This window comes from Varroa jacobsoni, unplaced genomic scaffold, assembly GCF_002532875.2.
Source record: "Varroa jacobsoni isolate VJ856 unplaced genomic scaffold, vjacob_1.0 scaffold_1419, whole genome shotgun sequence".
Classification (NCBI taxonomy): domain Eukaryota; kingdom Metazoa; phylum Arthropoda; class Arachnida; order Mesostigmata; family Varroidae; genus Varroa; species Varroa jacobsoni.
The window spans coordinates 334,861-350,486 of record NW_019214321.1 but is presented as its reverse complement, the minus strand read 5'-3'; the positions used below and the strand labels follow the sequence as shown (position 1 = coordinate 350,486).

The window sequence follows — 15,626 nt, the reverse complement described above, 5'->3', positions numbered from 1 at the left end:
TCCGTGCAGGCAGGGGCAGCGGCTGCAGCAGCTGCGGCTAAAGCTCTAAATTAGATCTCTCAATCTTATATACTACAGCAGCTCTCGACTATAAGCTCGAGGGGCCGCAGGACTGGCGGCAGGCTGGGTATTAGCGAAGTAATAAAGGGCAATATACACTGCTACGACTAAGGAGGCAGGACAAGTCAGAAAATGGTCCGGGAACGAGAAGGCTTTTGTGGCCATTGGCGGCCTCGAGCATAGCGCATCTACTAAATGAATGTCAGAGAGAAATAGAGACTAACTAGGGGCAAAAAAGATCGAGCCAGCTCTAACCTTTTAGAGAAAAGACATGATCCTCATACCGTACTCACCTCCTGACTTGCTGACTTAAGCTTCTCGCCTATCGTCTGCCAGTCTGTGACTGGATCGAGATTGAAATATTTTCGCACGGTGTTGTAGTCCGGGAGGCCGCTGTCTCTACCTCGCATGATATCTAGTGCTGCGAGGTCGCGCCGGCTAAACTCCATCGGCCCGAATAGCTTGTCTGACGACGGTTAAAGAAGAAGAACAGAGAATACAAAATATAGTATGCTTAATTCGTTCCAAATACAATTTCTAATATATATATATGTATTTACTAACATTGCGTAAACTATTTAGTAGGTTTTCACTAAACGTCCTTTGAATATTTAATTGATTACAAATACTGTTCAGTGGACACGTTCAGTCGCGTGTAGGTAAAGCGTTACAACGTGGTACTACTCATAGCTCTCAGCCTCCTGTAACTGGCTATAGCACCGCTATCTTGTCAGCATTGTTTCAAGTACTTGTTATTATGAAGAGGACTCAATGTCGCCGATCTGCAGAGACTGAGTAAGAGAAAAAGCTGCTATTGAATATTTTTCGCCTTTGTTGTATGTCGGATTCTTACTGAAGGACTAAGATGTGTTTATATCCAGACTCGAAGTTAGACCATTTCCGTGTTACTCCACTTAATCGGCAAACACGCTGCCACTGCGAGCTTATTATCAATTATCGATACTTAGTAAGCAATGCATTGCATGGAGCAATGCAAATGCCCAATTAGTAGCCAACAACTAATTAGAAAAACGTCTACTACATGACAGCTAACGCCTCAGCGCACAATTTCTTCATCATCCAATAGTGACTGTCTTCACTAACAGCCTGCATCCCCTGGACAGCTCCTCAGATTACTATATGCTACAATTATTCTTACCAGTAATACCACTACTAGTCGTGCCGGGTTATTTTTGTCATCGCCAAGAAGAAAGACAAGAACGAGTTTCATCAGAGGTCCGCTATGGGGGAGAGGGTACGAGCAAGGAATCTAGGACCGCTTCACTTAACTCGGCCTTAACATTAACGAGACTAGGTGACAAGCAGCTCGCTTACCGGGAACAACTTCCTGACAAAAGCCGGCTGAGCAAAGTCAAAGCCCAGCTAAAAAAAAGGTTTTGGTCTGTTTCCGTTCCTCTATGTTCCTTTACCGCCATGAATGAGCCAACATTTCACTGGGCGAGACTGACTCTGGACGAACGAGCTCGGGAGTAAAACAGAGTGTAGGGTAAGAGACACTGGTTCCTATCAGCGTTCCTACTACCATCAAACACCGTTTTCTTTTATTCTATCTGTGTGCTTTCATGTTCTACTCTACCTTTTTGACTAGAGCATTACCCCGCCCCGATCGGGTGGCATGATCATGTTTAGCTAATTGATCCGATACGTTCTGGCTCTGCATATCAAGAGCCCGCTGAGTCTGTTAGGAGCTCAATCGATGGACATTGAACCAACAAGAACGCTGCTTGGGAACTAATCAGTGCTTCGAAGAGCGAGTTGCGGGAGGGCAAAAGGCCGTAGAATAAGCACGGTGGAATACACACCAAAACTATAATGCATACACGCGAACACACTAGCGCTCGGTACGGCCCGTTGTGCTACTTCTGTTATAGGGGGGTTTTGCCCGACGCAGCTGGAAGATTTTATGGGAAAACCTGAATAGACAGTGGGCAGAATTAACGTATTAAAAAAAAATTAGCTTATGCCAACTTTCGTATTCGTATGAACGTTTACTGATTTTTTGTGTCGTCGTCACTGAAACGTGCATCACGTACACTAAGAACGTACCTCTTACATCGGAGCACATTACGTGATCCTCTTTCTCAGCAATCTGTGACGACATCCCCATAAGGAGCTCATCGATACCGTTTTCCAAGAGCACCTCTTCTGAAAGCCACCACGTCGAACACATCCGCATAGCGCTCCGTCCAGTTCGCGTTTTTGGGAAAGTGCAGTTAGCCGTCCTTTAAAAGATGCATAGTAGGTTATCAAGCAAATATTCATCGCATCTGGTTGAGCAAAAATATCGAATACTGAATGAAAAAAGAAGATAACGAAAGTATAGGATATATTGTTTCTAATTTTTCAGGTCATACTGTTAATCCATATCTACCCTGCACAACTAAATATAATAAAAACATGACACCGACGTACAAGCAGGTGAACATAATACAATATTTCCATTTCTATGTTAGGCGGTCCTTCGTCACGCAGTCGGGCACGTTGGTCCTAAATAATCTGTTCGTGTCTTATAAAATCGTTGATGATTACCAAATGCTCCCTTGTTCCTTCCATGATTGGCTGCACGTAGGACCACGTTTACGGTCGAGGCCAAAATCTACTTCTTGCACTCATTTGCAGCATTCAGCTGGGGCGATATGGCGAGGCAAAGGTGATTGTGAGAAACTCATATGGTGAAGAACAGCGAGTTCACTCGGTATGGATTTTTGCCATACCATTAGGCGTTGGGGTTGATATGGAAGCATGAGGTAGGGCCAGAGGCCGGAAGGGCAAACAGAGGAAAACGACTGGAGTAGAGGGAACGCGGGGTAGCGGACTTGGGCAGTCATCGTCCCACTGTTGACTACCGGCCAAGAAAAGAGAATGGAATTTTCAATGTATTTAGTAATAAAACGAAAATGAACCTTGTCGCCAGAATGCACGTGACGCCATAAGTTCGCTTCAAAAGTACGCGGATTGGTTGATATGCAATACGTACATTGGCTTGTGAGGTATGGTCTGCTGGTAGAGGGATGTTGGAGCTCGGCTCCTGAGAATTACCGCGTCATAGAGAGCCCCATCTCTCTCTCGCTCTTCATCTCTTGGTTTCTTTGTTCAGAATCATGGGAAGTCGAGGAACACAGAATTGCTGGCGGGAAGAACTGTGAGAAAGGGAACTCACGAAGGGTGGTGATCGCTAGCGATTGATGCTACTGTGAGCAACGGCCGAAACTGGGCTCAAGTGTACACATGTGGGAATATAAATAAACGGCATAGAAAAGAAAAAAAGAAAAGCACGAGAAAGAACCGGGAGCTTATCATAAAACTCCTTTCTCGCCTAACCAGACCAGAATTCGTCCACCTGTTCGCTCACTCAGAGTTCATCACTCTATCCTCGAGCAATGGCAGCAGAGCTATTCTCAAATCATTGCCGCTTCGCATTTCAGCTCGTCCTTCACACTATCGCCGTCATTTGAGCAGTCGCTGGCGCTAGTTTCGCCGATAAAGCGTTCGGCATTTAGCTCTTATCGCCCCGTCCCTGCCGAGCAGCGCTCGTTCTGAAGTCCATGTCCTCCTCTGAGTCGGTCTGTCTGTCTACGGTCAACTTGATCCGTTGCAGCGTTGATGAAGAGTGGCCTCGCTTCTATCACCATTCATTGGGATGCTTATGTACTTATTTCAGGCAGGGAAAAAACGAATACTTTCATAAGCTGAGTATTTCGAGAAACAGGAAGGCCAGCAGAGGGGTTTGAGCAGACAGTTTTGAAAATTTGCGCCAATCATAGCGGTGTTCTCGGACCTCTGAGGCTAATAACGGCATACCGTGCCATAACCCCTTAAAGATATAAGCTACTGTACTAAATGATGAGGATTTTTCCCCGGCTTCTTGGGGAAAATCCTCATCCGAATCAGGGGCTTCTACTATATTTCTTGTACAATATTAACGGGCCGTACGATTCTTTGGCGAAGAGTGAACGTTTTTGTAACGTCGACCTTTAACAAACTTCCTAGAGAATGAAGAGAGTTTTCCAATATATCGCTGTTGATTCTAAGGTTCAATCTGCACATCGTTCAGAGTTTTTAATAAGCCCAAAAGCTAGTGGGGGCTGTACGTCGCCTGACTACCTACTGCCGTATATTGATTACTGCAGTTTACTACTAGCATTCCCCCTATATTGCAAATTTATATAAAAAAATATCGGATTTTATCTTAAACCTTCTGTAAAGTCCAGGTGGTATAGAGGTGTGGCTGAAACGGAAAGCGGCACTCTGGAACTCGTGACTGATGCCCGGATGAACATCGGGTTTGTAGCCGGAATATGGCGACATTGACTCGTCCAATAACGTTGGAACGTACTCGTACATAATGATATTCTGAAGACAAAAACAGTATCAAATAACATCAGCGTAAGAATAAAAACTACCTAATACGTCACGTTGTAAGCGAAAAAAAAATAATGACGTTTATCTGTAGAAAAATAAACAGATAAAGTCCGCGCTCTTTCTTCTAAGGCTAAAATTTAAAAAGACGTCTACCGTCTCGGGTTTCAAGTTTTATCTGTCCGTCAAGCATCTATTCTACCTACTAAACCGCACTATATCCATGCATGCGTACCAACTGCATGATGCTATGATCTGTATCATGCAGGGTCTATGTTTTCCTAGCAGTGGTTTGTTGTTTTTGAATTTGAAGGGGCATCTATGAACCCCAGTGGTTATGAAAAAAATACAATTTTCTTGGCTTTCTTTTTCATGCCATGACATTTGTTTCAAAGAAGCTAGAAGGATCGGCGTTTTTCTCGGAGCGAATGGAGCGGGGAGGATTCGAACTCACTTTGTCTCGAACTTTGAACAACTCGCAGTTGTCAGCGTGGATCCACAAGATGACGCTGATGTCAACAAGCACCATAGTCTTTAGATGGTTTATGTTGTTGTGTATTCTTGTTTCATGTTTTTCGTTCTGTTTCAATGGATAGAGGCGCACACTAAAATCTTTATCCTGTGCGATTTTACACTCGCAAATAGCTCCCTTACTACTTTATATTTGCAAGTCGAAGACCGACAACTTGAACCTTGAAAACGAGTGCCAACCTTAAACAGTGTGGGTTATCAACATAGGTAGAAATGATAGGTACGTACGCGCGACAATTGCACATGATAAGGCGATAATAAGGATCTCTACTTGACCAGGTGATTCTATGCTATACCTAGATGCACATTCAACTATAAAAAAAACTCTAAAATCCTTTATGGAGCGACGAATCTTCTTCTCAGCTTCCATCATAGTTCATTTTAGTTTAAATTTAATCACCCGGTTAATAGTGTGCGTATATAATATAATATAAAACAATTTAATTGCTACTTTAGCAGCAGAACCTCTATCTATTCTCATGTATGCCTGCGTATTCATTGTGTCGTGGTTACATAGGGCAATTTCATAATGTCGACACAGTACCCAAGTCATGCCTGCAAAGTGAGGGGTTAACACAGAAATGCTCATCATTAGCGTAGCGGGAATGCAAAACCAGGCCAGCCTCTTAGCAAGGTCCTGCCTATGAACTGATAGACAGTCAACGAAAGAATGAGTCCTGTTAGGTACAAAGGCACCATTGACAAAGGCAAAGGGGAGAGTTGGGGAGAAAGGAAAGGGGCTAGGGGTGAAATGAAGGGGGCTGAAATGAGGATTGGACAGCGCAGCTGGGAGAAATAATCAGGACATTCTTTTCTGGATTCCATCATCAGGTCGTCTTTTGGTTGTTTCCTAATGACGGATTTTCAGCCAGTTAATGAGCCAGTCTAACTAGGCTAAATATTATCTCATGAAGCCAACGTCCATTTCGTTCTTGCTGGATAAATAGAAGCTGAATAGGTCGACCACGCACGGGTCGACGTCTTGTGCTATGTATAAGCCTTAATTTTGCGTAAGTTAATACAATACTATACATCTATAATTCAATTAACGTAATAAGCCATAATTCAATTTTGTCTATTTTGATCGAACCGTGAATATATATATATATATATATAGAATGGTGCGTCTAAGCCCGGACGTAATTACGAGTTGATTCTATGAACGTATCTAAATAAAAGCAGTTATTATAATAGAAGGTTTCATGTTTGCTAAAAAGGTCACTCCTGATGCTTATGCTTGTTCAATAGACATGCCACCCACTACAATTGCAGCGTTCATTCGAAGCCTAAACCGCTCATAGGTTCGTTCCTAATACTCCCTTTGCAACTCTCCAAAAGCTTTTTTTGGCAATGGAACAAATGAGCGAGTCTACGCTGTCATGTAAAAGTTTACCCAACAGACTCATGCGTAATTTAATTTTATCTTCAATTCTATCTGGTCTGAACATATCTGTATGCTCAAACAGTCGATCTTGTACTAAGCGGCTGCTTCTACTTATTCTGCAGCCGTAGGCTCATTTGCTGTGTCCGATATACCATCCCGTTGAAAAACGCATGATCTTCTTAACGACCATTCAACTATCGGGCGATACGTTCACCCTTTCGGAAAAAGTATATTGAGTTGACACCTTTTTCACTAAACAGCGTAGCCTGAATAATATCATTGACTGAAAATTTGCTTTTGTGCTCCAGAGACACATTTCCTGGATTGGCAAGTAGCCAGCGATATATACTATGGTGAACTTTTGCATTGATAGCATTTTCTCGCTAGAAAAGAACTGAAAACAATTTGCTTCTTTTCTCTTACAAAAATTGCGGTGCAAACGACATTTTATCAAATTTCTTATTTTCCCAAAACACTGTCCAACTTTTATGCCATATGACAGCTTCCCGGGGGTCTTCAGAAACAAATCGAAATATCCTGCGAATATTCAGATCCAGTTTCTTTCGCTAACGCCTTGATCGAAACAAAGCGATGATCGGATACGTATTTTTGGACAATATCGATTAGCTACCGCGTTCGTACTGATCCTTTCTTGTCGTCAGTGTTCGGTTGTGCTTCTACTTATTCTGCAGCCGTAGGCTCATTTGCTGTGTCCTGACCGTCACTTTAGAATAACCCCACAAACTTATAATCTCTGCAAAGATCTTTCCATAATAGCCGATCTTAATCCGCATTTCCAAAGAACTGGCTTTCTTTTGAAACCAAAAATAGCGTACATGAGAAGGTACTGACCCTTTTTAAGCAAATAATGAAACAAACACTAATTAGATAATATTAATTAACTAAATGTGTACCATTACCTTAGAAGTAACTTAATAACTCTATTACTATAAAATTTTCGTGTTTTCTGTGCAAAAGTTCATGTTTGTGCACATATTTCTATTAAAACTAAACTTACACAATCAAAAAAAGTCCTCCGGAGAGAGAAACAGATGATGATCTGATAATGCAAAACTCAGACTATATACGACGGGTTCATTAAAATTTTCCAATTAACTTTTTCCATTTTTATGGGTTAGTTAAATATCTGTGGTCTACTATTGTCATGGTGGAAAATAATATCTTCGCTATTTACTAGTGCCAGTTAATTTTTTAATGGCTTGTTATAACGGCATCTTGTTAATGGTTTATTGCAATGTTTTTTTAGTTGTCAATAATTGAGATACAAACCAATTGTTTTGCCAGGCGGTAGTAACTTTTACTAACTACATAAGCTCATTTTCTCTATCTAATTTTTTACCGTGAGTGATTGACCGCTTTGGAAATAGCTTGATTTTTTTTTCGCAGCTTTACAGATGAAAATACGATGGAGAAGATTCTTTAGTGTCAATTCATGTGGCATACAAACAACTTTTTATGGCCAACTTTCTCCAAATGGCTAAAAATTGTTTGGTGGTAGATGTTTAATTCGTATGACTACTTACCTGTCGGTACGTCTCAACTTTTTTCACATTTCATCAATATTTTTTTTTTTAATTAGTTGACTACTACAAAGAGAATCTTTTACATCGGAACTCCCGGAACAAAAGCCACAGAATCATTTTTGGGCAATCTCCTTCAATAGCACATTTTAACAATGAATAGTAAACTTTTTTTTATTGGTCTGGGTATCATTGATGATTTTATAGTAATAAAATTGAAAATATAGCGATTTTTTTTCTGAAATTTCACTTATCTTCAAGGCTCTCTATTTTAAGCCTGCATTTTGAATGATTCCAACGGTGTCAGGTAAAAAATCGACTGCTACTCCAAATACTAGCTTTCAAATAACATGATAACCGATCTTCGACCCGATCAAACACCACACCGCCTGAAATATGTAGCTTCAAAAACCATCTATCTAGAAAAAGGTCAATACTATGTCAACATGCTCATATACCAGATGTAGAACTTTGATGGTTTTCAACCTTAAATTAAACAGAACCAATCGTACACGTATATCCTACTTTTTTACGATAACAACTCTATAAGTGCCTCGTATTAAGAATAGGACATTCGTCAAACGCTCTTTTTTATTGCGCTATTTCCAGTTTTAGTTTATAATGAGAATCTCAATTTGCAAGGGAAGATGATCACTTCAACGATTTAGAAAAAAAAAACGATCTTTTTTAAATCATTCATACATCCTCGTCTGTTTAAATCCTGCTAAATTAACGAATCGAACCATACCTGAAGCGATGCGATAACCCATCTTCTGGCATGTAAAAAGATTTCCTCGTCACCCCAATCTGGGTGCTCTTTTAGGGCGCGCTCGGCGAGGACGTTATGCCACCGGTGGAACAGAATGCCGAAGGCTAGAAGACCTGGATTCTGATTTGTGCGAGGGTCGCCAAGGACTGCAGGTTTCGAGAATTAGAAAACATTGAAATGCTCTTAGTTAGCAGGGCATTCTAAAGAGAAATATTACTCCTTCGATACATAACCCCATACGTGTTACTCCTCTCCAAAATTGCACAACCCTCCACCGGGTCATGCACTAACGGTCAGGATTCACTCATACAATTCATCTCAATAAATTGTACGTACAACTGATTACTGCTATTTTAACGTACCAAAAGAACCCATGACAACCAGTGACAGGAATCACATATTAGTTAATTGCCTACATATAATAATCTTCATCACGGCGCCTTAAATCAACAAATATTATGCAGATCCAAATATAATTTAATTATTATTATATGACACTGAACATACAAGTAATACTTGGCAAACCCTGCACGACGAAAGCTATTCCTGTTATGCCCTCATACACTTTTTAGTAGCCCCTTTGTCCACTGCCAGTTTAATTGTATTTAAACGCATATAGATACATAATACGTGTGTCAGTAAGAAGGGGTGTCAGTTTATTTATCGTCAATATTACTGGTCTTCTAATAGAATTTGTTATATTATTATTGCAATAAATGACACACTTTTTATTTAGGACATCAAACGGTGGTCTAATTGCTTCTAGCATCCTCTACCGCGTATTTTTATATATCTCACTTAAAAAAACAAAACAAATTATCCGCTTCTATTCAATCCGCATACTTATATCCCTTCTCTGTATCTACCTATAAAAAATATATCAACGTTCTTCAAGTCTTCTCGAACGACCGCCGCCTCACCAAGTGTGACTGCTTTCATCTTCGACTACCAATAATAACTAGATTTTGAGCACTTTCATCGCGGTTCATCACCCCCGGCCACATGGCATACGTAACGCTTCCATCAGTTTATTGGTGAAAGAAATTGTTTTTACATCCCGTACACATTATATCCTATATAGCCCTGTGGAACACCCAACCACGGCCACAACCAGCATCTGGGTGCAGCTACTTCGCACCGTTCCCCGAAAGCGACCGATTTACGAAACGGCCCCATAGTCGTCGATGACACCGATCGTTGCTCACGATAGTTGCGTCGCTTTTACTAGTCTGTACGTGCTATAGTGTTATAGAGCCGCAGCGTCCGTAGCGTTATCGTCTGTCAGCTCATGGAGTCGTCGGCTCGTCCAATTTCCGCCGACAGCGTTGCGCGGTCCGGCCCATCGCCTTTGTTATTGATAGCGATGTCTTGTTGTCGTTATATTTATTGTTGTTGTCGTCGTCATCGTGTCCGTTCTTGTTGTTGTTGCCGCTTCTGCTGCTACTTTCTGCACGTATTGCTGCTTCACCTTCTTATCACTGCCAGGTAGCGTTGGGAAGCCCGACTTCAACCCGTAGCCGGCAGCAAGCAGCTTTAGTAGAGTGACAATGGCTGCTTGATATTCCTTGTGCCTTCTCCTGTTCTTCTTCGGCGCCTTGTCCACTTCTTGTCATCATCATTCCCTTCCTGTGCGTTATATCTTTTTCGTTCTTTCGTCCCTTGGTAATAACCAGTAGAGGTAGGCCTTCAATAGGAGCAAATATGCCAATGAAGCTTTCAGCATCGAAACGAAGGCCGCAAAGCAGGGATACCGTCTCCGTGGCTGACTCGGCCTTTCGACTTGGGCCTACGCTTTAGGTTGCTGGGACGTTCCTTGTTGTCTCGTTATTATTAGCTGTGTTAGATTGCCTTATACGACACTACAGCTAAACCTGAGAAACTTATCGAATTGATGGGGTAACGTGGCGCTCTTACAGGGCAACAAGCGAGAAGGAACTGGCAGAAGCAGGGAGGTTTCAGTGCAGGCGGGGCAAGCCAAGTAACAGGGGCATGCCGCCATTGTGACGCACTCAAAGCTATGATACGATGCAATCGGAGGGCCAATGAGGCAAACTTTGGCGGACCGGGCTTCGCTATTTCCTGCCGAACGTTAGCTAAAGCCGCACACCAGTCGTCTCATAACCGCTTATTCAAACCTTGTCTATGGCGCTTAGTTTGACATGCACTGAGCTAGTGGGGAACGTCCGATCTATAATCACATCAACGTATATGAATATGAAGTATGGGTCACGCTCATATGCGAAACAACGAGGAGGAAAAGCTATCGTTTCTATGGTTACCAGCCTATCGCTGGCGGCCTGGTTGATGCTGGAAACTTCGTAAAGCGAGCTTAAATGCATCTATGTGATGGGAAAAGATAAGTTGTCTTCTCGGAGGGCAAGCATGTAATTAAAAATGAAGAATAATCCCTTTAAATTGTATGGACTATATGTAGAGCAAGATTTCCGATACATGCGTGAACTAAAGACAGTAGTACGACTGATACAAAACGCTTTTATGCGATGATTTATCAAATTTTTTTTTAATTACTTCGTAAGTGACAGCTGATGTCACATGTGTATGGGGTACAAAGAACAACCACAAAATTAAATAGTCCTATGCCCGTTTGCTACGTACGAGCATAAGATCGTACGAATCAACGATCTGTATATTAACGAATAAAGGCTCAATACCTACAAACCAATAGGAATATTGTATATAACCCAAACGTTACACAAATCAAGGGTGCAATAAGTTAATCCCGATATGTCTTCATAATCAAATATTGCCATCCATACAATTTGACGCTGTATCAGGTCCACATGCATGCGCGTTTTATGCACACGCTTATTTATACTTATGGAACAATGCGCTAAATTAGCTGATGCAATTATCTGGGGCTGGCTGCAAAAATAGATCCCCAGCATAACCATCCCGGGTCAAGGCTATATAATTCGACCCGACGAATACCGCAAAACGATAAACTTCCCTGTTCTTCCCATTAACTTATGACCATTGAAAATGACCAATAAGGTTAGAAGCATGAATTTTCTCCGAACAGCAACGGCAGCATGAACAACATTAATATGGAGAACCCTAAGCATAAGGCAGCCTCGTCCTATTTGCACGCACAAAGCGTGAGATCTGGATAAAACAAGGCTAGGAAAAGCAATTCCATAAAGCAAACAAATATGAGCAGGAAGGTATGGACGCGACACCAGAAAACTATAAGTATATCAAACAGGTCATAGGTGATGAAATGCCAGTGCATAGCAGAAAATGGGGGCGGAGAGCAGGAGTGAACATATATTCACGAAACGAGATTGGAACAGGAAAGAACTCCGGGGTCTGAGGAGGTGCAGGACCTTACAGTACCTATTTTTGAAGGAACAACACAGCCTAGGTCAAGTAAAAGAGAGAACTCACAATACAACAACAGTACCAACAGGCTTGTAAACATTCCAGGACTGGCGCTACCATTTGTTTTATGCCGCCGGCGTTCTAATCAAAATGGCCAACACTTGTCCTTAGAATCAGACAACAAACAGCTTAAAGAAACAAGCGGCAAACACTCCTCCTGCAACGGCTCCTATGCACGAAAAACCTAAACGGAGATTTTCAACAAGCGATCGACAAGCCCTGAGTAGCAAAGAGGGAAAGACAGCATGTAAGAAATGCGTCCAACACCAACATGGGTGGGGAAGGGGTCGTCAAAGCAATCGCTGGGCCCACGAACATTGTTGTCAGACAGAGACCTTCTACATCTGGCGGCGCCGCCCAATAACAAACGCTTGGCTCGGGGCAACTGGCATAACGAAGAGCTACGAAGCGAATGGAAGATTACTGCATTATCGTAGAAAGGTAGAAATTGTCCTGAATAGTGGATGACGAAATAGCGCGACAGCAAGACCAGACAACAAGTTGTCGTTTAGAGAACATCAGAGAATAGGCGCGGAATTATTGTAAATGGACAAGTGGGTTGGCACGTAGTTGTTGCAAGAAGAGTTGTAGTAGTGACTGCATGATGCACCATGGTGCATCGTGAAGTGTGACAGAAGTTTGAGTATACGTAAATGGCAGTACTGAAGAACGCGAGCTGACAAGAGGTCTGAGAAAACTGTCTCTTTGGCCTATTAACTGTAATCAGTCAGTTAAGTGAGATACTAAGTCGTAGTAATGTCATATAGTGGTTAACAATGTTAGTGAAAACGTTACATTTATTGTAAGATGATTCGAGAAAGAAAGGCGATGACGAGACAAATAGAATAATGGCCAAGCAATTAGGCGGAAACGCCATTGCGTTTGTCCAAATATCATGAGTTAAAATAATGATAGTCGCGAGCATACCACGATCAATCAGAGGGAAAACGCCTAAAATCCGTTTTTCGTTAATCCTACATTTTTGGTGCAATTAGTTTTCACAAGATAAATTATTTATCTCTACAGTGTTTCATTAAAATTAAATTAAATATCAAAGGTACAGTTTATATGATACGCGAGTTCTTCATACATCTTCAAGAAACTGCTGCTTTGCCAAAATTACATGAGATCACACGAGCCCAGCTTTCATACTCGTCGCCCATGTCGTTGGTTGTTTCGTTATAGCTAAGTTCTTCGTCAACACCGATGGGGCTTTGGGAGATGCGCCTTACTTTATGGACTCTGTGGGGTTGCGGCCACAATTATCGCATTTAACTATATTCTGTAATAGCAGTAGCTTTCACCATTATAGTTTCGCTTGCGTAGCAGTCTGCATCAACTGAGTTCCTGTTATGTTAGCCGTAAGCGACAGCACATCACTTTATGTCGGGTTGATTTTTGTGATATTTCCCATTACTATTTAGAGTTCCGGTAAAGGAGGTCAGATTCGGTGGTGACACGGAGCGTGTATTTTTCTCTACGGTGTATACGTTGGCACGTTATAGACATATATCAAAGGGGTCAAAAGTGGATTGTAGGTGAGTTCAGCTACCAGATATCTGCCAGAATTAAATGAATCACCTAGCTAAGTGAAAAGCATAATAGCCTTATAAATACGATACGACGAACCAGCAAAGCCAAACATCAAGAATAACGAGCAGTCACAAAGACAACGATGCCATTAGACACGGTCACCAGGCAAGGTACGAGACAAACCAGCGGGCAGAACAGCTAGATATAGCAGAAGGCGATGAGATGCATCACAGAGCGGGCGTAAGTGAGTCATAGCTAAGGTGAATACCAAACACCGAAACCGCGGTTGATAATGTTACATCGCGTCGACAACACCAGCCAGTCAGAACACAGACACTGGACAGGATTTGCTTCACTTACTGAACATCCGTTCGGGGTTCATAATGCCCAGGTAGCGGGCCGGGGGAGAGTTAAACAAGGGGACTCTCTCTTTGTTCCGCGGGGGCAACTTGCCTTCGGTTGCTCGGAAAGTACCGTTTTTGAACGAGCGCATCGTATTCACCCATGTCTCCGATGTTGAGTAAACAAAACTGCCATCGATCCATGATGTTCCCATGTTGATCTGAAATTATAACAACAATAACAACAATGCGCTGATGAGTTTATATGCGATGACTGTTAAAGGTAACCGTTTTTTTTGGATCATTTGGAATGCGTTGTGCGAGACGACCCATCTGTCGATGAATGTTTAAAAGCATCTACTTTTAGAGAATAAGGTTGCTAGAAAAACACATCTTAATAAAAGTGACTTCTTACATGGCGTGCAGTAGCAGTAACAGCAGTTCTGCCCTTGAGTCGTTCTATACCCCTCATCTACTTGGAAATTTGCTGCTATCCTATCGTAGCGAGTTCTATATGCCCCAAATGACCCTCTAGCTAACGTCATGTCGTACCCATACAAGCGCACCACTGACTTCAAAACATCTCCTTTCATAAAAACAACACAGATCTTTCTTTCCTTGGAAGACTTTGATATCTGTAAACTTCAATCTACTGACTTCCTACTCCCTGCGCTCATCTGGTTGGTATCTGTCTGACATAATAAATGCGCGGCCTCTCTTGATACGTTCCTGCCTTATCCCGCAGCTTCTCTATTCTCACGTCTTTTGGTGTATTTTTTCATTTGCCTCCGACCCCTCCTTTTGTGATTCGCAGTACTCACGGCGGGTTGTAATGGCATACCCGCGCTGATTACCACCTCGCTGTTGTCACTACTGGCAAATGCAGCTGCGTATCTTTCTACTCTGTGTCGTTATTCTCTCGTACTATTCGTGAGTAGCAAAGCTCTCTCCCTCCCTCTCCTGCTCTTTTCTCTCTCTCTCTCTCTCTCTCTCTCTCTCTCACTCTCTCTATCTATCTATCTATCTCTATCTATCTATCTCTCTCTCTCTCTAAACATATAAACCGGATCGAATTTATTCGTAGTTTATTTTGACTTCATCTGTATCCAATAGCGTAGGTTCACCCCCGGTGCCGTGCGCGTACAACTCGGGGATTCCTCGGAAGGGGATTGTCGTCATCATAATTTGGTGCCTAATCATTTACCGGTCAACAGCAGATACACAGGCTAAATGGCGAAGGTCTACCTGTTTCTGGCACCGCCGCTGAGGATATGCACAAATCCCCGCTGCTACTTCGGGGCCTCTGCCCCATAGAAAAAATACCTGGATAACGAGAATAACGCTATTAAAGTAATCAAACGCAACCAAGGAAAAGTTGGCTGCCGAGGCTTACGACTGGTGATGTCCCTTTGCTCCCGCAATAGTAATCTTTAGCAGCGAAAAACAGCAAAGGCAATAGGAAATAGATAGAGAAGGACAAAGAACATAAAGCAAGGGAAATCTTTTAAGAAGTGCAGAATGTACGTGTCCACGGACTCAGCCTCACCAGTAGATATCTAGTTCGTGCTGCTTTGTAGCCGACCATGGAAGTCTCTTCTGAGCTATGTTCCGCGCACGCTTCTTTTGGGCCTTTCTTCCTACCTCATTGTCCTGTCTGCATAAGACGCCTGTAGGGAGCAAGGCAACGG

The 15,626-nt window shown here is 42.3% G+C and overlaps 1 protein-coding gene across 6 annotated transcripts in view; it reads right to left on the bottom strand.

Moving 5' to 3' along the window:
• The window catches only part of Duox (dual oxidase), a 138,803-nt gene that overhangs the window by 26,183 nt on the left and 96,994 nt on the right, over positions 1 to 15,626 (bottom strand). For 5 of the 6 annotated variants that reach the window (XM_022849678.2, XM_022849680.2, XM_022849679.2 and 2 more), the window contains 5 exons: positions 13,958 to 14,159; positions 8,645 to 8,811; positions 4,277 to 4,434; positions 2,128 to 2,303; positions 354 to 526 (listed from right to left, as the gene is read on the bottom strand). In XM_022849678.2, coding sequence (XP_022705413.1) covers positions 354 to 526; positions 2,128 to 2,303; positions 4,277 to 4,434; positions 8,645 to 8,811; positions 13,958 to 14,159 — 876 coding nt within the window. The remainder of the gene's footprint in view (positions 1 to 353; positions 527 to 2,127; positions 2,304 to 4,276; positions 4,435 to 8,644; positions 8,812 to 13,957; positions 14,160 to 15,626) is intronic. The other variant, XM_022849681.2, reaches the window with a different exon arrangement.